The 23327-nt window shown below is 44.1% G+C and overlaps 1 protein-coding gene across 6 annotated transcripts; it reads left to right on the top strand.

The window, feature by feature from the left end:
* Nucleotides 1–1447: 1447 nt before the first annotated feature.
* On the top strand, nt 1448–22299 carry MPST (mercaptopyruvate sulfurtransferase). 6 transcript variants are annotated; one of them, XM_072127342.1, is made up of 3 exons: nt 1448–1472; nt 18469–19079; nt 20553–22299. In XM_072127342.1, the coding sequence occupies exons 2-3, from the start codon at nt 18479–18481 to the stop codon at nt 20849–20851; spliced, it is 900 nt and encodes a 299-aa protein (XP_071983443.1). In that variant the 5' UTR covers nt 1448–1472; nt 18469–18478; the 3' UTR covers nt 20852–22299. The 6 variants fall into 6 exon arrangements, with proteins under 6 accessions (XP_071983443.1, XP_071983444.1, XP_071983440.1 ...); XM_072127343.1 differs by lacking the exon at nt 1448–1472 and adding an exon at nt 8478–8501; XM_072127339.1 differs by lacking the exon at nt 1448–1472 and adding an exon at nt 8568–8694.
* Nucleotides 22300–23327: the final 1028 nt, after the last annotated feature.

Here is a 23327-nt window from a genome sequence, read left to right as displayed (position 1 = left end):
TATGCAATTTGGTTGAAAGCTTAGTTGTTTAGATGTGTTAAAGTTTTTTTGTCAGGAAATTACTTTGATGGATTAGCCCAGGTGTTGCAGCATCTTCTCTTTATACATAATTTTACTGTTACACAAGTGTCACAGTATTTAAAGCCATAATACGTGCTCAGACACAAGGAATAGAAACTGAATTTAATAGAATCAAATTTTATTTGACATAACAGCTGCTACCACAATTATTTAATCGTGAGCCAATCACAATGGACGGTCTAGCCCTCTTTGACTCACGTACAGACCAATCATTATTTATTACATTCACTTACAGTCATGGCCATAAGTTTTGAGAATGACACAAATATTATATTTTCACATGAACTGTTGCCCTCCTGCAATTCTCCCTGGCAGCTCTCAATCAACTTCTGGACCAAATCCTGACTGATAGCCGTCCATTCTTGCACAATGAATGCTTGCATTTTGTCAAAATTTGTTGGTTTTTGAACCTGATGCAGCAGACTTTGTAAAAATTAACATTTGTATCATTCTCAACTTATGGTCATGACTGTACATTCCAACATACTCTGAAGTTATGTACATGGATTGTCAATCATATCACTATTGTCCCCTTTAGGGCTCACAATCTAAATTCTTGTTTACCAATTATTACTACTATTAGTATTTTTGCAATTTGTGGTAGAAGACCATAATACTATACCAGAAGGAGGCCTACCCAGGACCCAGGACTAAAAACCAGGCAAAAGTCACTAAACTAGTGGGTTACATCACTATTAGGTTAGACATATAAATTCAGTACCGTCACGGTTCGTGAGGGACGAACCGTCAGAGAGTCTCTTTGGGAAGAGTCTGTGGACCCTCTGGACCACCGCGGGGGATGGTATGAGACCCGCGGTGGCAGCCAAGGCAACAAATGCAGGAAACAGTCACAACCTGAGATGACAGCAGGAACGCGGAGGAGCATTGGTAACACTGGAACGGAGTGAAGACACCGCTGGGCTGGAACCCTGGGAGGCAGAAGCACAGCAAGGCAGAAGGTCACCACTAGGCTGGAACCCTGGACAGCACAGCAGGAGCACAGTCATACGGGAACGGACCACAGGACACGGACCACAGGACACGGACCACAGGACACGGACCAAAGGACATGCCACAGGATGGGTCTGGAAACGCACAGGAACACGGAGGCGTCTGGGAACGCACAGGAAACGGGATCTCGGGAAACACAAAGGAACGGGACCTCGGGAATACACACAGGAGGCTTTCACTTCAGTGGGAAGACTTGAAGATCCGGCGGGGAGAGAAGGAAGCCGCCTGGTTATATAGGAAACCCGGAAGTGAATGGGAAGGACGCTGGCCCTTTAAATTCAGAGAATTGAGCGTGCGCGCGCACTAGCAGCGGGAGCACGCAGCCTGGAGGCAGGAGGCGTGCGGCCTGCATGCCGGGACCCGGAGCACAGCCAGGAGAGGTAAGTGCAGGCAGGAGAACTGGGACAGGCAGCCAGTGGAGCACAGGTGTACCTGCGATCTGCGACATGGATCGCAGGAACACCCGTGACAAGTACATTGTCATTTTGTATCACTATATATAACTATCCCACCTCATAGTTACTGTCAGGACGCCAAATGTCAACCCCTTGTTATAAATACAGTTCACCCATGTGGTGCTAATACACAGAGTTCACTCTGGGTCTAGGCTCAGGGAAATGTCCATCCCTCTAGTCCTACTAGTAGTTGAGTCCAAGCTGCCTCCACATCACAGGGAGACCCCTTCTAATGAAGAAAATGTCCCAGATGTATTTATTGTGTGTATATATAAACACAGAAAATCACGTTGTACATGACAATCAGGGCCGGTTTTAGACAAAGTGGGGCCCTGGGCAAAACTAAAAGTGGGGCCCCAAAATAAAACTATTTTATGACCAGTCAGTAAGTAAGAGGCTTCTTTAGTATGGTAAAACAATCTGTAATATGAGAGAATTTAATAGTAGGTAGATGATGGGGAAATTGATGGGCAGCAAGGTGGCTCAGTGGTTAGCATTTACAGCCTTGCAGCAAGGTGGCTCAGTGGTTAGAAAGACAGCCTTGCAGCGCTGGGGACCTGGGTTTAAGTCCCATGTTAACATCTGCAAAGAGTTTGTATGTTCTCTCTCTGTTTGCGTGGGTTTGGTCCGGGTCCTCCGGTTTCCTCCCACACTCCAAAACATACTGGTAGGTTGATTAGATTGTGGGCCCCATGAGGACAGGGACTGATTTGGAAAGCTCTGTGCAGCGCTGTGTAATCTGTGTGCACTATATAAATAAAGGAATTATTATTTATTGAAGTATTGTCCAAAAGCAGATTGAATGCATCTGTAAAACAGGAGAACCAGGTCAGGAGATCTATCAGTGTTGGCAATACATAAGGATTTTCCAAATTTTTAATTTAGTGTTCCTTCCACTTTATAAAATCCTGTGAACGTTTGTTTACAGGTTTTTACGCCAAACTGCTGGCCTCAGGAGGTATGCATTTCAAATGTTACCATGCATTTGGCTACTTTGAAAGCGTTTTTCTTCATTGCTGGATATGTAAGCAGCTTCTTAAATTGCTTACACATCTGCTTACACTTCCAGAAATGAAGAAAAATGCTTTCAGGTTGTGGTCACACGTTCAGCCTTTCAGATGCCGTTTTTTAAAGTCAAAATCAGGTGTGGATGATAATGGGTTGAGAAAAATAATTGAAAAGTGCTGCTACTCCTCCTCCTTTTACTCCATTCCAGGTCTTGGCATCAAAAACTACATCTAAAAAACGCCTTGTGTGACTGCACCCTGAGGGCGCGTTCACACGTTGCTTTTCGGTTGCGTTTTTATTGCGTTTGAAACGCATTACAATAGCTGAGGAGAGGTGATTTGCCTAATTATATTACTGTTTACATTTGTTAACACAGTGTTAACACATGCGTTTATAAAACACACCCATTAACGCGTTGTTAACGCATGCGTTAACATCGCGTTTACTATGCGTTTTGTGAACAGAAATGTCAACAGTAATGTAATTAGGCAAATCACCTCTCCTCAGTTGTTGTAATGTGTTTGAAATGCAATGAAAACGCAGGCCAAAACGCCACGTGTGACCGCACCCTCAAAGTAGCCAAACGCATGTGTTCTGACGCAACCAAAACACCACGTGTTAACGCAGCCTTAACCCTATCCTACACCATTGGAATTAGCTACAATGAAGACTGTAAGGGTGATGACACACATAGCGCTTTGTCTGCGTTTGAAAACGCAGACAAAGCCGCGCCTACCGGGGCGGGCCGCGGCCCGATCGCATGGGCGTTTCTATGGAAACGCCTGCGATCGGGAACGAGTCGCCGGTGTTTTGCGTTAATTTAATGCAAAACATCAGCGGCCTGTTCCCGATCGCAGACGTTTCCACAGAAACGCCTGCGATTGGGCCACGGCCCGCCCCGGTAGGTGCAGCTTTGTTTGCGTTTTCAAACGCAGACAAAGTGGTGTGTGTGGCACCGGCCTAACCCAGGCCTTTTCAGCCAACATCAGTGTCTGACCTCACAAATTTCCTGTCAAGTTGGCAGGGGGGAAAGCTCGGACTTCTGTCCTTCCTCCGATGCTTCTGGTGGTGCTAGCACCGTTCTCCGACCTCCTGGCGTCTCCGCACAGACTCCACTTCTCTTATGCTACCAGCGATCTCTGGTTCGCGTTCCAGGGAGCGGCTGCTAAGATCTTGCGCTGTTTAGGGGATGTCTTCTAGGCTGCTGGGAGTTGTAGTACCTCTGCATGGTGTCTGCGATCATGCTTTGTTGTTCTGCACCATGAGGGGTTAATTCCCAGAAGTTGTCCAGCTCCAATCAGGTTCTGGAGGTGGGGTTCTGGCTGTATAAATTGCAGCTTCACTAGTCCCTTTCATCACTCGCTCTCTGCATTAGGTCTGACTTGCTCTGTGTCTGTATTGTTTTGACCTCGGCTAGTTTTGGATGTTGACCCTCTTGCTTACTGATATTGCTCTTGACATGCCCTCTCGTTGTGACTCCGGCTAGTTTACCATTCTTTTGTGTTTTATGTTTGTCAGTCTGTTTGTGTTTCCCTTCCCACACTTATCTAGTGTATTCCGAGTCTTCAAGTAGTCGCCCCACGGTTTAGCGGGCGGGGGCTATAGGAAGGGACAGAGGTTGAGGCAAGCTCAGGGCACACTATCCCCTGTCTTCTGGGTTACCTAACATTTCCTCATGCACAATCCAAAATCCTTCCCAGACAAAATAAGTGGCATTAGCTGCACCAAGGGAACCAACTGTATAATACCGTCTATAGATATAGAATGGGATGTCATAAAACAGTGGTGGCGAACCTATGGCACGGGTGCCAGAGGTGGAACTCTGAGCCCTCTCAGTGGGCACTTAGGTTGTTGCCCCAGCACAGAATTCACCAGACAGGACTTGAGGGATCCTCCTGCAGGCCCAGGTAGCCCAAAACGTGAAGCATCTTGGTCTACCTGAGACTGCAGGAAGAGAAGGTGAGGACAGGGTCAGATTATCATTGGAGCCATTGAAGCTCCTGCTCTTGGCCCCACAATTTTTCATGTTCAGGGAAGCTCCAATGGCAATCTGAATTTTCCCACCTTCTGTCAACGATATTGGTGTCCTCAGGACCCTTGAAAGCTGTGGTATAGCGCGGAGCAAAAAGATTTTAATAATTTAATGCTAGAATTGCCGAGTTGGCACTTTGCAATAAATAAGACGGCACAGTTTGCATTTTGGGCACTCGGTCTCTAAAAGGTTCGCCATCACTGTCATAAAAGCTCCTATAGGTGCCCTAAACATGTGCTTAAATCATTACCCATCACTGCAGGCTGCATTTACATTGTATTTCAAAATGCAAATTGCTTAATTACATTGTTGTTAACATTACATTTTGTAAATACAAATGTTAATGCAAAGCGTTAACATTATTAACCCCTTAAGGACGCAGGGTTTTTCTTTTTCTCACTTCTCGCTCTCCACCTTCAAAAATCTATAACTTTTTTCATTTTTCTGTGTACAGAGCTGTGTGAGAGCTTATTTCCTGCATAACAAATTTTACTTCTCAGTGACGCTATTTATTATTCCAGGCTGTGTACAGGGAAGCTGGAACAAAATTCCAAATGTGTTGAAATTGGCAAAAAACCCATTTGTGTCACTTTCTTGTGGGATCAGTTTTTACGACTTTTGCTGTGTGCTCTAAATGATACCTCTACTTTATTCTTTGGTTCGGTACGATCACGGTGATACCTAATTTATACAGGTTTTATTGTGTGTTAATACATTTTCAAAAAAGAAACAATGTGTACGAAAAAAATAATACATTATCTTGACGCTAATAACTTTCTCATACTTCGGTGTACAGAGCTTTGTGAGGTGTCGACATTTTCATTGATCATTTTGAGGACTGTGCAATATTTTGATCACTTTTTATTAAATCTTTAATGTGATGCAAAATGGTTTAAAAGTTGCGTTTCGGACATTTGGGGGCTATTTTCCATTATGGGGATCACCGCCGGCAAGAACCGTTTTCATTTTTTGATTGGGTATTGCTGCATCTCAAAATGCTCAATGGGGCACATTTACTTACCCGTCCTGTCGCGATCCCCGCTGTGCGTTGTCCGACGAGGATTCGGGTCTGCGCGATTCACTAAGATCGTGCGTCCAATTTCCTGCATGTGTTGCTTCCCCCGCTGAGGTCTGCCGGAGTTCACCTTCTTCTTCCCGGTGCATGTAAGTGCTGATCTTGCGACACAATTTGCTTTTTAAATTTCATGGTTTGTCCAAATCAGTCGGGTTGTCCGACATCCACGCACCGATGCGACACAATCCGATCAAGTTTGCCAAAAACCCGGCAATTCAGGGCAAAACGGAAAAAAATTTGCGAAACCCGACAAAAATGCAGCGTTCGGACCCTTAGTAAATGTGCCACAATGTGTTTGATTTTTACTGTTTATTACATTTTATATCAGTTCTAGTGAAAGGGGGGGATGTGATTTGAATTTTTATTTTTTAAACAATTTTTTTACTTTTTTTTAACCCTACTTTAACCTTAGATGGTCTGATCATTCCTTCTACTACTAGTATAACTCATACTACTATATTGCAGTGCAGTATATGGCACTTTTACACAGTATTCATTACAATGACCCATTGTCTCATTGTAAAGAAATTGCAGAAACCAGACATGGCAACCGATCGCCGCCCTCCAATAACATCAGGAGGAACGATTATCGGAACAAAGATGGCAGCATCCGCGCGCCACCGGCTTTTTTTAAAATGCAGCTGGCAACATCATCAGGTTTAATATTAGGGGCTGCAAAATGAGCTCTGCCATCTCGGATGACCGATTGGTGCCAGCCATGACATCATTAGAGGGCACTGATCAGTTGCCATCACAGCTTGGAGCCTTTTAAAAGTTCCCATAGCTGTCATTCGGCATCCTGTATTACAGTCTGTTGGAGAAAGACTGAAATACAGGAGCAGTATATTCACAATATACAGGCGGTCCCCTACTTAAGGACACCCGACTTACAGACGACCCATAGTTACAGGCGGACCCCTCTGCCCACTGTGACCTCTGGTGAAGCTCTCTGGATGCTTTATTATAGTCCCAGACTGCAATAATCAGCTGTAAGGTGTCTGTAATGAAGCTTTATTGATAATCCTTGGTCCAATTACAGCAAAAAATTTTGAAACTCCAATTGTCACTGGGACAAAAGAAAAAATTTGTCTGGAACTACAATTATAAAATATACAGTTTCGACTTACATACAAATTCAACTTAAGAACAAACCTCCAGACCCTATCTTGTACGTAACCCGGGGACTGCCTGTACTGCAAAAGAATAGTGTTGCAGTATATTTTATAAGTGATCAGACCCCCTTGGGTTTAAGTACCCTAGGCCTGAAATAATAGCAAAAACATTTTTTTTTAAGTTTAAAAAAATATATATAACCCCCTTTACCTAGAACACATATAATACTAAATAAACAAGTAAAATCATAAACATATAAGGTATCGCCATGTCCCAAAATATACAATCGGAATATAAATTCTATTTTTCCCGCTGATGAACCCCATCAAATAGTCCCTAAATGTCTGAACCGCTACTTTTTTTTGCCTCTAATAAAAAGGGAACAAATGCTGGTACAGTAGTTAAAATGATATTAATGAAAATGTCTTCCCATCCCATAAACAATGACACCTTACACAGCTCCGTACACAAGTATAAAAGAGTTTCGGGTATCAGAATACGGCCATGCAAGGCGTTTTATTTTTTAGGACATAATTAAGACATATTAAGGTATAAATATATAAATATGGTATCGCCACAATCTTACTGAACCAAAAAATAAAGGGACATTGTTGGGTTTTTTGCTAATTTTACCACATTTGGAATTTTTTTTTCTAGCTTCCCAGTACATATCAGGGGCGTAACTAGGAGAGGCAGGGCCCCATAGCAAACATCTGAATGGGGCCCCCCTTCTCCAGGCAGTTTTCTTATGCTTGGTGGAATGAAGGCATAATATCTGCCCCAGTAACATGCAGGAGTAGATGGCAGGAAGCTATAGATGAGAGATCCATAGTCCTGTTGTCCACTACCATTGGCGTAACTAGAAGCTGATGGGCCCCAGTGCAAAGTTTGTGCCAGGCTCAGACTACAATGTATGGTTTATAGTACTTGTCTTTTCATATAATAATTCTTTATTTATATAGCGTACACAGATTACGCAGCGCTGCACAAAGCTTGACAAATTGGTCCCTGTCCCCATGGGGCTCACAATCTAAACAACCTAACAGTATGTTTTGGAGTGTGGGAGGAAACCGGAGGACCCAGAGGAAACCCACGCAAACACACATATGGGAAAGTGACACCATAAGTGCCCACTAAACCTCTTGGGCCCTGGTGCAATCCCAATCTCTGCACCCCCTCAAGTTACTCCCCTGTCTACTACCCAGCATTTGTTATCAGAGTTCCTCAGCTCAGAGGTGTACTGTACAAAATGTCTCTGTTATACACATGTTATGATGTACATTCACCATTTTGTAGTGTGTCAGGTCGGAGGTCTGGGCCCCCTTACACTCCGGGCCCCACAGCAGTCGCTATGGCTGCTAGCGTTGTAGTTACGCCTCTTGGTTCATATATTAAATGCCACAACTAGAAAGTACAATTTGCCTCGTAGACAACAAGCCCTCATAAAGCTTTAAAAACAGGAAAATCAAAAAGATACGGAGGAAAGAGCAGAGTAATTGCAAAAAAAATAGGCAAAAAAACCTGGTCTTTAAAGGGTTAATTAAACTCATAACTTTGTCTACACTGCACAATAATCCCACATGACACAATGTGGTGGAGGACAGTCCATGGACCACCACACACCCCACTGCTCCCAGCAGTCACACAGCGTCAGCGTCACGTGACGCCGTCTCCTTCCCAAGTTTTTCCTGGATTGTCCCAACTCCTTTCTCTGGATTATTCCATGGTAACGTGACAGAGGGGGGTCTCATTGTTTATACTCTAAACATTCACTTGTTAATTTATCCTCTATTGTAAACTCCCCCTCTCTGTCAGTGAGCTCGTCCTATAATACCCGGCTGTTTGTCTGCATCCCCCCTTCTCTAGCAAATGGTTGCGTCCTGAGAAGTGACAGCTGCGGACGTGCTGTGCTGCAGGAGGTAAGTGGACAGCACAGGCCGGAGGCTGAGGGGCGGGGCCCGGGGGTGTGGCTGGCAGGACGGCACCGGCCAGAGGTGAGAGCTGCAGCCGAGGAAGGGGACGCAGCGGCGGGGAGGCTCCGGTGAGTTCCGGGGCTCCGGCTATGCACGTGCACTGCATCAGTTCTGAACTATACAGCAGCTGCTGCTGCCTGGGACTTGTAGTTCTCCAGGGGTGGTCAGGCGTATTATACCTGGCACCAAACTTTTTTTGCAAGAGTTTGCTAAAGTTTTAGTTTTGGGGGTGGCCCCTTCATAGGACACATGGGGGGAGTTTGGGTCAGGACACCAGTCCATTATTATGTAAGTGCACCACCGTACTTTTATATCTAGGGGGCGCAGTTGGTCGTACGCATTGGGGGCATCTGAATTGCAGAGTTTGCAGTAGGTAGCGACCTGCACTACGTAAGGTAGGTACATGCAGACATAGAGTGCACCAAGTTATATGTTATGAGTATACTGTGCCCCATGTGCCGTGGTACAGGAGCTGTGGTCACTGTAGCCACCAGGGTAAGGCACAGCAGCACACAAGTGGCACAGAGTATTTCAGCATTAATGTAAGATTACTGAGTGTTCACCCATAGATCTTCTGGGATTGTAGTGATGTGGTTTCTTTAGTATACAAAGCACAGCACCGTCCATTGTATAGTGGCCGTGTGTGTTATTGCAGTTCAGCCTCATTCACTGGAGCTGCAAACAGATCATGAGTTGAGTGGACCTGCTGAAGTACACAGTTAGGTCCAGGTACCGAACCCCCACCGGTAACTGAGGATCGTACTTCCTGAGACGTCATCCGTGAGCGAAGAACCTCAGGAAAATATAAGCATCCATGCTGCCTACATTGCCAGCTGCAGTTAAAGAGTTAACATGCAGGATTGGGACCAGCACCAATCATGGGTGTTATCAGGGGTGGGGTTGAACTGAACCAGAACTTCTTCTGACTGGAGCTTGGGAGAGCAGAACCTGCAATGTTTAGTACACACCCGAACAATGTGGTTTATGAGACCAATGGATTGGACATCGGAGACTTGGGAAGCAGATCAGTGGGGGTCCCGGGTGCTGGACCCCCACTATGACGAGGCCTCTCTACAGTATGCACCATGTGATTGCAGGCGCAGCACTTTGCCTGTTGGCTGCTCATGTGCTGTGCTGCACGTGTACGTCTATCTCCTGTCCTGTCGTGACACCCCTTCAGCTTCCTAATAATGTAAACTTTCCTACCCCCTCTGCTCCAGTGCTGGAGGCCCAGTCCTCCTGTTCTACCACTTTACACGCTGCTATAGGCAGATAATCACTGACCTCTGTACTACAGCCAGAGCTTTAGGGGCTGCAGCCCAAGGTGAGTTTATTGTTTTGTGTACGACCTTTAGGTCACTCCTAACACATTATCTTCAGTGGTGCCCTGTGGGGGGGGGGGGGGTGAGACCAGATAGTATATAGGTTGTGCCCCTGCATATGACCTGCATGTGTTATCTGGATTTGTTATCGGCCTGCACAGAATTGTTCTCACTACTTGACACGAATCGGCGACTAATGTGTCTGAGCGCTGTGTATGATGTCCGCTGCACTTTGTACACAGTCTCTGATAAACACAGTGTTTACTTGTTGTCTGCAGTGTTTTATGGCACGGACATTGCCCCTCGGTGCCCACACGTGTGCTATATTAGGGTTAATATCCGTACACTGGATAAAAATACAAATCCAGACTTTGTAGTAAAGTATATTACAACCCCAGCACTGGATATGTATGCTGAGAATTTGGGAGAAAGTTACAATTCTGTTTTTATTCACCACTAGAAAGCAGTTTTACAACACTGTTCATAATTAATCCAAAACTTGTCTTTTCCAGATTTTTTTTTTTTCCACTTGTATGCAAATTGTTTTGTTTTTTTTTTAACCCTGGTTGAGCAGGTCCAGTTTTTTCAGACGTCCCAGATCTCAGATCCTAGTCCTGAGACTTCTAACAAGTTCAGTATTGGGCTGAAAATATCGAATCCGTGGTCAATTGTTTGTGGTACATATGTCATGGACGTGTGTGTGATGACACAAAATCCTGCAGCAAATACAAACTGCAATAAGACCTGCTCTATTATTTGCTGCCCCTGGTAGTCCGCTCATACACAGGGACTAGCATATGAGCCCATTGAAATACACAGGGGTGTTTGATATCCCCCAATAGCTATATGTTTATTGGGTTAACATTCCCTTAAAGAAGACCTGTCACTAGAATTTTACCTCCCAAACCAATTACCATATATACTTCAGTAAAAAAAAAATATCAAAACTCACCTTTCCGGCTTCCCCCGTTGCTGGCTATATACTGGGGCAGGCTATATCCTGGGGGGCAGGTGCTGGCTATATACTATGGGGCAGCTTCCGGCAGGCTATATAATGGGAAGGCTGTGACCAATGCATTTCCCACCCTCGGCTTATACTCGAGTCAATAGGTTTTCCCAGGTTTTTGTGGTAAAATTAGGGGGCTCGGCTTATACTTGGGTCGGCATATACTCGAGTATATACGGTAATTTAGCTTTCAGTGAGGCTCTGTACCTTAATTACAGCCATTTTTCTGATATGCAAATTGACTTTTCTCCCAGGCTGCCAGGGAGTCACGCCCCCTTACTTTGACAGCTGCGTCTTTTCAAATCACTGCACCGCCCCTTGTACTTGTGGATTGTTTTTCAAATTTTTTTTTAACGCAATGCCTTGTTACTTTCATGTCATGTGACCAGGGTGATGTCCTCTAAGGTCCTATACCCTTCACACTTGCAAAATGTGCCCCATTTATGTATCTGATCACATGAAATCACAGCCGTTCAGCAGTTCATAAGGGGCCGACCAAGCTGGACAAGCCTTCTCTGATGCCAGGGAATATAATTGAAAGGGAAAAGTTTATTTAGGGATGTAAGGGAAGCAATTTTTAGCTAAAAGAAGGCTGTCAGTTAGTCACTAGCTGTATTGGTAAAATATGGTGACAGATTCCCTGTGCTGCGCACATCATCTTTACTGTGCAAATCTTGTCTCCTGAAACTAGACCTAATATAGATATAACTGGCGTAAACCATGACTCTGTATAACCACCTGGACATATTCAAGGACACAAAAGTTGATGAAGTGGAAATGCTGACAAGGTGGATTTATTAGATCTCTGTAAACTCCAACATAAACCTGACTAAGGCTCCGGAGTGTAGCTCCACTGTTGTGTATCATCTATAAAGAAATGGCTTTTATGGATACAGGCGGTCCCCTACTTAAGAACACTCGACTTACATACGACCCCTAGTTACAAACGGACCTCTGGATATTGGTAATTTATTGTACTTTAGTCCTAGGCTACAATGATCAGCTGTAACAGTTATCACATGTGTCTGTAATGAAGCTTTTGTGTTAATATTGATTCTTATGACAACCCAACATTTTTAAAATCCAATTGTCACAGGGACCAAAAAAGTTCTGTCTGGGATAACAATGATAAAATATACAGTTCCGACTTACATACAAACTCAACTTAAGAACAAACCTACAGACCCTATCTTGTATGTAACCCGGGGACTCCCTGTATTTAGTTTGATACGCATAGCCGCGCCTCAGATCTTGAGCTCTGTTTAAAGGGGTTCTCACAGATTTACAATTAAAGGGAACAAATTTGAGGATAAAACTTCTGGAGGAGTGGAGGACCTATTCTAAGGTGTGGAGAATTTTAGACATCCCCTATTTCCCCTTCACCACGACGGCACCAACCAGAGAGAGAGGGATCCGCCCCCAGGGACAGGAAACCTGAGCATAAAAAACATGCTCCTCCTATTCTGCCTCAGTGGTTTCCTGTCCCTGGAAGGGACCTGAGCGTGGGCTGAGGGAACCTCTGGTTGGTTCCGTCGGGTGCCCGCAGTTCTGACTTACCGGGGGGGCGCGTCGCGTCTCTCTGGAGAAGGCTGGCTCCACGTGGTCCTTCTCCTCCTGTGTTGCGCCTCGCTGTGGTGGCTGATGCGCGCGACCGGAAGCGCTTGCTCTTCACTTCCGGGTCGCATCGGCGCTGCCTGGAACGGAGTGGGCAGCGTGAAGACAGGAGGAAAAGAAGAGAAAACCCACCGGTGAGATATCCACCGGGGTATTTGTGGAGCTGGCTGGGCTCGTTCTGTGCATATGTGTATATGCAATAGAAGAACGAGCCGGCAAAGCTGGAACCGGAAGGGGGCGTGGCCTGGCTGGATTCTCTTCACATTTAAGCGCCATGCAGGAGTAAGCATTTGGTGCTTTGCAGCTCAGGCCAGGAGAATGGCGGATAAGCGTGAGCTCCCTGAACCCCTGAAGAACCCAACTCCGGTAATGAAGGTGTGGTGAGTTACCCGATGGGGCATTTTTACTTACACACACTAATGTTCTGATTCTTAATGGTTTTAGGGAGAAGAAACTCCCAAGAAAGCCACTAGGAAAACACACCACAGGGAATGTAGGATGTGCGGTAGGAAGTTGCCGTCTGGTTATGAAAAAAATACGTGTGCTTCCTGTATTGGAAAGATTATCTCAGAGGAATCCTCCTCATGGCTGGAGACCCTTCGTTCGGTAATTAGAGAAGAGGTCCAATTGACAGTAAAAGAAACGATTAATCCGGCACCTATATTACCGGATAAAAATTTTCCGGGTCCTTCCACTGTAACAGCCCCGGAAGACCCTTCAAACTCTGAAGAAGAGGGTATTATTCAGGATGAAACAACCTCTTCGCTCTCTGAGGAGGAATTGACGGGGCGTCCTTTATTCCTAACGGAGGACACTGATCAATTGTTAAAAATGATTAGAGCCACTATGGACATTGAGGAAAAGAGAGAGCCAAAGTCAGTCCAGGACATTATGTTTGAAAGTTTAGCGGAAAAGAAAAAACGCACTTTTCCCATTCATAACACTATTTCCACATTAATTTCAAAGGAGTGGGAAAACCCTGACAAGAAATCCTTTATTTCCAGAGCAATTAAAAGGAAATACCCTTTTGATTTGGATAATACTTCATCCTGGGGCCCTCCACCTAAAGTGGATGCTTCGATCATAAAAATGGGCCGTGGGGCTTTCCTACCCTTTGAAGATATTAGTTCCCTAAAGGATCCTTTAGATAGGAAAGCGGATGGATACCTTAAAAAAACTTGGGAATCTTCGACAAATGCGTTCAAACCAGCTGTGGCAGCCGCTTGCACGGCCCGAGCAGTATTGATGTGGTTAGGCCAATTGGGGAATGATATACAAAATAAAGTCCCTAGAGAAAGTCTGCAGTCCTCTATTGCAAATATACAGAAAGGAGCGGCTCTTTTAGCAGACGCCTCGATTGATAGTCTGAGACTATCAGCAAGATCTGCGGCACTATCAAACTCTGCAAGAAGAGCCCTCTGGCTAAAAGACTGGTCGGGTGATTTGGCCTCTAGGAGCAGACTGTGTAATATACCCTGTAATGGAGATTTTTTTATTCGGTCCCGTCCTGGATGATTTGCTAGAAAAAGCGGGGGATAAGAGGAAAGGATTCCCTTCCCCTTATGTTCCTTATAAATCAAGATCCTTTCGGTCCTTTCGTAGGGCAAGGTTTGAAAGGAGAGAGAAAGACTCCAGACCAAATTCCTCCAGACCACAGAGGAATAGAGGGTTCTTATTTAACCAGTCTAGGAATCAGTCCAAACCGGCCCGTTCCCATCCACAATGACATAAGGCCCCAGGTAGGAGGAAGACTTTCCTTTTTCCTCCCGGCCTGGAAAACAATATCAGACAGCAACTGGATCCTAAGTACCATCTCACAAGGCATAACCTGGGACTTTACAACGCTCCCTCCTCAGAGATTCAGAATTACAAAAGTCCCGTCCGGAAAAGGTGGACTAGCAATGATGTCAGAAATTGCTACTCTTCTTTCCAAAAAGGTACTGTGTCAGGTACCATCGGGGGAAAAGGGTCAAGGTTTTTATTCAACTTTTTTCTGGGTGAAAAAACCCAACGGGTCATTAAGAGCTATAATAAACTTAAAAGGTTTAAATTCACATCTTCAGATCCCAAGTTTCAAAATGGAAACTTTAAAGTCTGCGGTAAATCTGCTATTCCCAGGATGTTTCATGGCGTCAATAGACCTGGCAGACGCTTATTACCATATTCCAATTCATCCGGAATACCAGAAGTACCTAAGACTTGCGGTTCAAGTAGGTCAAAGGATCTTGCATTTCCAATTCAGAGCACTTCCCTTTGGCATAGCCATCGCACCAAGGGTTTTTACAAAGGTTATTTCAGAAATGGCAACCTTTATAAGAAAAGAGCCAGGTCTGTTCATCCCGTACTTAGACGATTTCCTACTAGTTGGCGCCTCAGAACATGCAGTAAGGAACCAGGTAGACAGGGTATGCAAAATCCTAGATTTCTTGGGTTGGGTCAGAAACCTAGAAAAGTCTTGTACAACCCCGTCAACACAAAAAAGTTTCCTGGGGGTGCTGCTGGATTCCCAGTGTCAAAAAACTTTCCTTCCTCTAGAAAAGCAAGAGAAAATTACAAAAGGAGTAACCGACCTAATCTCCACTCCCGAAATCTCCATCAGAGGGGCCATGTCTCTTCTGGGTTGTTTAGTGGCAAGCATTCAGGCGGTCCCCTGGGCTCAGTATCATACAAGGGAACTCCAAAATTTTCTCCTCATCACATGGGACAAGCGTCCAACATCCCTAGACAAGAAAATAAGAATTCCCGACATAGTACTAAAATCTCTAGACTGGTGGTTAGTTCCCCAAAACTTAACACAAGGTCTCCCATGGGTGTTAGACTGGGAAGGAATGATTACTACAGATGCCAGCCCCTGGGGATGGGGGGCTCAAGTAGTAGATCAGTCTTTTCAAGGCAACTGGGAACCACAAGAAGACGGCCTATCTTCCAATGCAAAAGAGTTATTGGCAGTACTAAAAGGGCTAAAAGCAGCACTTCCACTCTTACGGGAACAGAGGGTGTTAGTAAGGTCAGACAACACCACTACTGTGGCCTACATAAACAAACAGGGAGGCACAAGAGGGTTACACCTAATGCAAATTACTTCCCAGATCTTTCAGTTGGCAGAAGTTCACTTCAAATCCCTAAGTGCAGTACATATAAGGGGTACAGAAAATGTCCAGGCAGACTTTCTGAGCCGAAATTTCATCTCCCAGGGAGATTGGGCTCTGAACGAAAAAATTTTCCACATGATAACAAAATTGTGGGGGTATCCAGAAGTGGACCTCTTCGCCAACAAAGGGAATCGAAAAGTAAAAAACTTCTTTTCCCTGAATCGCAGAGACCATCCCCTGGCCATAGATGCATTCTCCCAAAATTGGGGACACTACCATCTACTCTATGCCTTCCCTCCCATGGTGTTAATACCAAGAACGGTGGGGAAGATAAGACGGGACAAAGCAAGAGTGATACTCATTGCCCCGTTTTGGCCACGCCGTGCTTGGTTTTCAAGTCTCAGGGATATGTCAATCGCAGACCCGTGGATACTGCCCGACAGGAAAGACTTGTTATTCCAGGGTCCTATCTATCATCCTCAAGTGAAAGGGCTTCATTTAACGGCATGGCTCTTGAAAGGTTAATCTTACAAAAGAGGGGACTTTCTTCTCGGGTAATATCCACTCTGCAGAATAGCAGGAAGCCTATCACCTACAAAATTTATTTTAGAACATGGAAGGCTTTCTTTTCATTTGTAGGAAATCATGACATACACATAGATCACCCAGACTTTAAGCTTATTCTAGGCTTCTTACAGTTGGGGCTTGAAAAAGGGTTAAAACCAGCAACTTTGAAGGTTCAGGTGTCAGCCCTAGCAGCTCTTTATGACCAGGATATAGCTAGTCATCCCTGGATATCTAGATTTATTAAGGCCTCAGTGAAACTTCGTCCTTCTATTAGATCTAGACTCCCCCCTTGGGACCTGTCTTTGGTCCTGAAATCATTATCTGGTCCCCCATTTGAGCCTTTAGAAAGTATCCCAATTAAGCTTCTTACATTAAAATCAGTATTTTTAACAGCCATCACCTCGGCAAAGAGGGTAGGTGAAGTAGCAGCATTGTCATGTAGACCCCCCTACTTTTCTGTCCTACATGATAGGATTATTCTAAGACCCGACCCTGAGTTTCTTCCAAAAGTGGTCTCTAATTTTCATAGGTCCCAAGAGGTAATACTTCCATCATTTTGCACAAATCCTAGGTCAGAAGGTGAAAAATCTTTTCATAACCTTGATGTTAGACGCAGTATTCTCCAATACTTAGAGGTTTCAAAATCCTGGAGAAAATCAGATAGTTTATTTGTTCTCTTTTCAGGAAGAAACAAAGGCTCCAAGGCTTCATCTGCAACCATCGCCAGATGGATTAGAGTCACTATACAATTGGCTTACGAACTGGCTGAGAAATCTGCCCCAGAGCATATTCACGCCCATTCTGTCCGGGCACTAGCCACCTCTTGGGCAGAATTCAGACATGCCTCCTTGGACCAAATTTGTCAGGCTGCATGTTGGACTACCCCCCACACCTTCTTCAAACATTATCGGGTGAATGTGGCGGGGTCATCTGAACTTTCTTTTGGGAGGAAGGTTCTCTCCTCTGTTATCCCTCCCTAATACTTTTTCTCTGAAAATCTCTCTGGTTGGTGCCGTCGTGGTGAAGGGGAAAACAGTAGTTACTTACCGGTAATGATGTTTCCTCAAACCACGACGGCACCTGGTATATTCCCACCCAGGGTGTTCTTTCCTAAAATCTATGTTTCTATAGGATAATTCACGGGTGTTGCATACAAAAAAAAAAAAAAAAAAAAACACATATATATATTATATATATATATAAATTACGCATACATGGAAAACGATATATAGATTATATGTTTCTGATGTACTAATGATATGGCTCTTCCAAGTCTCTGTAAACACTGAGGCAGAATAGGAGGAGCATGTTTTTTATGCTCAGGTTTCCTGTCCCTGGGGGCGGATCCCTCTCTCTCTGGTTGGTGCCGTCGTGGTTCGAGGAAACATCATTACCGGTAAGTAACTACTGTTTTCTTCAGACATGGACACTTGCTGTCTAAAGAGGCCCCTGATTTATATGCTTCACTTATTAAAATTCTAGTAATGAGCCTTAAGTGCTAAAGGGGGCGTTATCAGAGCACTGAGCAGCAACACCCCACCCCCTCCTTCTCCCCGCCTACAGTAATCTCACAAAAGCGTGCAGCCTGTGCAAACCTGCCATATGGTGCCCAGATCCCACAGGCAGCACACAGTGCAGTGGATGGGAGTCCCTGCATTATAGGGAAATATGCAAGGATGTTCTGTCGCCTGAACAGCCACGCCGAAATTGTAATGATTAATACAGTTCTGGCGTGACTGTTGTGCAAGAGCCCAGACAGTAGAAGGAGAGGTGCTCCTTCGCAGTGTAACAGCCTGTGAAGCCAGAGCACCCAAGCACTAAGGTAACAACCCCTTGACCTCAACAGCACCTCTGGCTTATTAGCATAATTTTAAAATAATTGGTTTCCAAGCTTCCTGGAAAACCACTTATAAAACCTTAATTTTGTAAAGTGCTACAGAATATGGTGGCGCTATATGAATAAAGATTATTATTTGTCAACTAATATTGATTCCTCCTGTGAAGCAAATTGCAGGATCTTCCTCATCGTTTATTAGCGTTGGGTAAATTACTAACAGCGATTTTTCAATAAAGGTATGATCAGCTCTCTTACCTCTTGTGTATCTGTTTCTTGTCCTAGTTTACTCATCATGACCCACCAACTACTGCCCCGCGCCTTGGTCTCGCCTCGTTGGCTATGGGAAGCCATAAGACCTGGCGCATCTGTAAATGGAAGCCTCCGTATTCTTGATGCCTCATGGCATCTCCCCAAAACTGGACGTGACCCATGGCGTGAGTACAAGGAACGCCACATCCCCGGAGCTTACTTCTTTGACATTGATGCTTGCAGTGATCGGACCTCTCCTTATGACCATATGCTTCCCACCGCTGACCAGTTTGCTGAATATACAGGGAGGCTTGGGGTATCCAACAGCAGCCATGTAGTTGTGTATGATGCCAGTGATTTTGGCTCTTTTAGTGCTCCTCGGCTGTGGTGGATGTTTAGAGTGTTTGGGCATCCCCGAGTCTCCGTGTTAGACGGTGGCCTTAAAGCCTGGCTTAGAGAAGGGCATCCAGTAAACTCTGGGAAGGAGCCCCGTCCACTGCCAACAGAATTCCAGGCAAAGCTCGACACAACCCAAGTGGTGGGACATGAGGAAATGGAAGAGAATGTGGAGAAAAGGAAATTCCAGATGGTAGATGCCAGAGTGGAGGGAAGGTTCCGAGGACTCGAACCTGAACCCAGAGAAGGTGAGATTGGGCTTTTGTTTATCACTTCCTTATTCATAAAATTTTTACATCAGCCTAATATACTATATGTGTCTTCTGATTCATGATAGATATAATAGAACTGTGATTCTCAGCCATTTTTTTTTTAAAAGGAGAGCTGCAAACGCCCAACAGTATGACATCCTATTTAAACACAATACACTTGAAGGATTCTAGTGCAATAGGACAGCATAACAACACCCCAACCCCTCCCACCCTCTATGCTGGAGATATTAGAAAAAAAAACAAATCCACACTCTCCTTGATTTTTATTAAAAGGGGGTAAACTTGAAAGTCAAGACCTCTTAGCATTTTTTTTTCTTATACGGAAACCTCCTTTATATTTTGATTGTCCAAGTAGGTTTTTGGCTTTTGGCAGAAAGTTTGGTTCTCTCCTGAGCATCTAATGAAGTATTCCCACATTGTGTATTACTACAGCATTTCATCACTTAGATTGTACAACTCCCCTCCCCCACAAACATTATACTATGTGCTGTTTGAATTTGAATCTGAATTTAAACCTCTCCCCAGCCCCTCCCCTCTGCTGTAATCTCAAACCAGAAGCCTTCCACTGCTTTTACTCTGGGTAGAATCTGCACAGTTCACGCAGCAGTGCACCAAGTCCAGATAAGTCCAGATAAAATCATGTAATAGAAATGCTTTTTCAGTTTCTGCTGCTATCAACATACAAAGATATGATTACACAGCTTTCCAAGCCTTCAGCTTTTATTGTCAAACCTTTTGATAGACTCCCTTTAAAACACACTCTTTTTACTACTGTTCCCTGCAGACTGATTTCAAAATGGTGTCCTATGGACATGTTTAATCCTTTAATGACTGCCATATCTGCTTCTTACAACGGCCATTAAGGGGACTTCTGACACTGTAAAACCACACAATCACAATGTAGGGGGGGCTACATTGTATTTCATCATGCAAAGGAAGGTCATTAAAAAACCTATACATCAGGTATTGCTGTTTATGTATTGACCAAGAGAAAAAGGTAATTATATAGACCATGTGTGTTTTTTTTTTTTTTTTTTCTCCCTCTAATAAAAATTTGAGATTTGCGTCCTTTTTTAAAATATACTGCACAGAAAGGGTTAATAAAAGTTAACCATTAGCACAATTTTGGGTTTCATATATTCTATTAAAAACTACATTTTGCCCCCCCCCCCCCCCCCGGCCCAAATAAAATACCCCGATATAGCTATAGTGACAGAAAAATCTAAGTTATAGCTGTAGAAGGAAATTTATGGGGGGGGGGGGGAACCCCTGAAAATGGCTTGAACAATAACATAAAAACCCGTGCAGAGCTAATGGGTCAACATGCAAGTCAGGTACTTACATTGTATACACAAAAAAATATTCAGAAAAGTAGAAGGTTTTTATGTCAACTGTTATGCATTTGAATAAATAATTTATAGATTTGTCTTTTTGTGTGTCTGTTGTTAGGAATTGAGCCCGGACATATTCCTGGGTCGTTAAATCTCCCTTTCCCGAGCCTCCTCACACAAGATGGCTATGAGAAATCTCCTGAAGAACTCCGAAAGCTGTTCCAGGAAAAGGGCATTGATCTGTCTCGCCCCCTGATAGCCACGTGTGGTTCTGGAGTCACAGCCTGCCACATCGCCCTAGCCGCTTTCCTTTGTGGTAAAGAAGATACCGCCATATACGACGGATCCTGGGTGGAGTGGTACATGAGAGCAAAGCCAGAAGATGTGGTTTCCGAGGGAAGAGGAAAGACCTTATAAGTGAATGTGAAGACGTGGACCTTCCATATCTTGGACCTTCCATATCATATTGTATAAATTTCAGTGCCTTAATTCTTGTAGAGGTGTCCATGTCCAGACATAGTGGTTAACGTCCTGCAGTGGCCGCCTACACAAGACTTGTGACTTCTTACGGTGATGGGGGACACTTATCTATATAACCGTCCAAAGACTGAAGACTGCAGAAGCAATTGACTTCTCCAATAAGCCAAGATGTGATCTATCCGAACCTACCATGAATGTTTTACCTGATAATGTCCTCTATCTACAGTCCTACCAGGGTACCGTGTTGTATGTGAGTTTGTTTCGATGGCTTTCAGAGTGAGTGCACACAGAGACGCTTGGTAATGGGTACTTGCTTACTTGTGGTGGAACAATCAACATTGGGTATTACTGATTTTTATTGTAAGTAGCAGTTATTTTAGTACTTGTGACTGTCTGACAGTTTGAGAATTATGTATTTTTTTTTAATCAATAATATTAGTATTTCATGTTATGTACGGAATTTCACGTTGTTTTTTGAAGGATCCAACAATTGTCATATTTTGACCCATCATAATTTTTCATGTTTCATGAAGAAGCCACTTTTGACACCTTTCTAAAGTCTAAATGTGTATGTGGTGAGGGCCCTACTAGGTTCAATCCAGGTAACTTGTAAAAGTATTAAAGTAGTTGTTTACTTTTGGTCGCCCAATGGGAGACGTCTACCCATTTGAAGATTTGCCATCTCTTGTTTGGTATTGTCAATAACAACATTTTGGTGCAATTTGGGTGCTTTTTAAGCCATACCCACACATTTCGAATGCATATAATAAATTGTGGTTAAAAAGGACGTGTACTCCCTCTGGCGCCAGCACCAGGAAGCACATGGAGGAGCCATTACACCATTATACCTCACATCATTATACAGGCTGTCAGTCAAGCACTGGGGGTGTGGCTGTGCCTCCCACTCATGAATAAGCTGGACAGCTTGAATATGCTAATGGATCATTGGACATCTCACAGGTCATTTGCATACAGCTTTAGGACCTCATTGCTTAGGTTTACAGGCATGTAGAGGGACAATGACCGGATAGAGGCAATGCTTTCTCAAACAACATTTTATTTGATTTTTCCAACAGAAAATTTAAAATAGATAACATTAACATGTTACAGGTATCATTATTACTTCCTACATGGTGCATTACTTGAACATTCCACAGAACATTGATAATACACATTGAGATTGATCTAAGTTTTGCTATATATATATCTCCCTCAGACAAGACCCTGAGTTGGGGTGGAGGTGGTGACACGTATCCTGAGATTTCCCCATGTCCCTTTGAGTTCTTCCTGGTTTACCACTGAGTAAAGCGGAAGAGGGTCACCAGTTCAACAATTTCTGTTCTAGACATGTGTGTCAAAATAAATTTCCTCCACTTTTTGAAAAAGCCTTTTGTTTGTTTTTCTTTATGCCTTAACATCTCTAACCTCTCTTGCCTTATTAAGTATCTCATCTATGTAGTCACCTCTGATATGTTAGGGGTGGAGGGATTTATCCATTGTTCCATTATACTATGCTTGGCCACCAAAAGAAGGGCGTGTATGTCTAATCTCAGGACTCCCTGGATTTCCTCGTTTCCAGCATCATGGAAAATCAGCCCAAGGGGGTCTATGGTCAAAGTAACTGTCCAGTGGGTGCTTATGTGATCTCTGACTGTCTCCCAAAAGGTCTGTATGTTGTCACATGCCCATATGCCATGCCGGAGATCCGTGCTCGGTGTCGAACATTTGGGGCATTCCGTTATCCTGTCGAGTCTGGCAGTTGTCTTTGGCAGGTTAAAGCCGTAGTACGCCTGGTGGAGAATTCTAAAATACGTCTCCCTCCGCTGTTCACTGATTACACACTTCCTAACTTGTTTCCAACCTTGGAATAGTGCCTCCGACACTTCATGTTCTCCGAAATTACGGACCCAACCTTTCCCTACTTGTGTCACTGTGGTTTTCAGCATCTGTTGCTTCAAGTCACTGTAAAGTGTCGATATACTTCGAGTGGTTTGTTCTGTGCCTAGCATTGAGGTAAAGGTAGTCTCTGAGGCTTCTCTGCTGATGTCTGTTACTCTAGATTTTATGAAATTATGGATCTGATGAAAGGTTACACACCCCGTAAGAGAATATTTGGCTTGAAGTTCCTGTTCTGTGAGTCATTGTGGCTCTGTCTCATGCAACAGGTCTCGTATTGTCCTAAGCCCCTTCTCTTTCCATTGACCAAACAATCTGCTTTCTGTCCCTGGTTTAAAATCTCTGTGTGACCATAGTGGCATGTATTTGGATATCAGGAAAGGGAGGTTGTATAGTTTCCTTACTTCCTTACACATCACCAATGTGTCCCGGAGGATGCTAGACTGCTTCACCATTGGAGGCCATTTTGAATAGCTAGTGTGCATAAGGGAAAGTAGAGGCAATGCTTTCTAATGGC

This window comes from Engystomops pustulosus, chromosome 10 (assembly GCF_040894005.1).
Source record: "Engystomops pustulosus chromosome 10, aEngPut4.maternal, whole genome shotgun sequence".
NCBI lineage: Eukaryota > Metazoa > Chordata > Amphibia > Anura > Leptodactylidae > Engystomops > Engystomops pustulosus.
This window is presented reverse-complemented; position numbering and strand designations above follow the sequence as displayed.

What these genes read in the sequence shown, in the direction of transcription:
- MPST (XM_072127342.1), top strand. Translation starts at nt 18,479, where the DNA reads ATGACCCACCAACTACTGCCCCGCGCCTTGGTCTCGCCTCGTTGGCTA. An exon ending in CGAACCTGAACCCAGAGAAG is followed by an intron (nt 19,080 to 20,552) that starts GTGAGATTGGGC and finishes GTCTGTTGTTAG; the next exon opens with GAATTGAGCCCGGACATATT.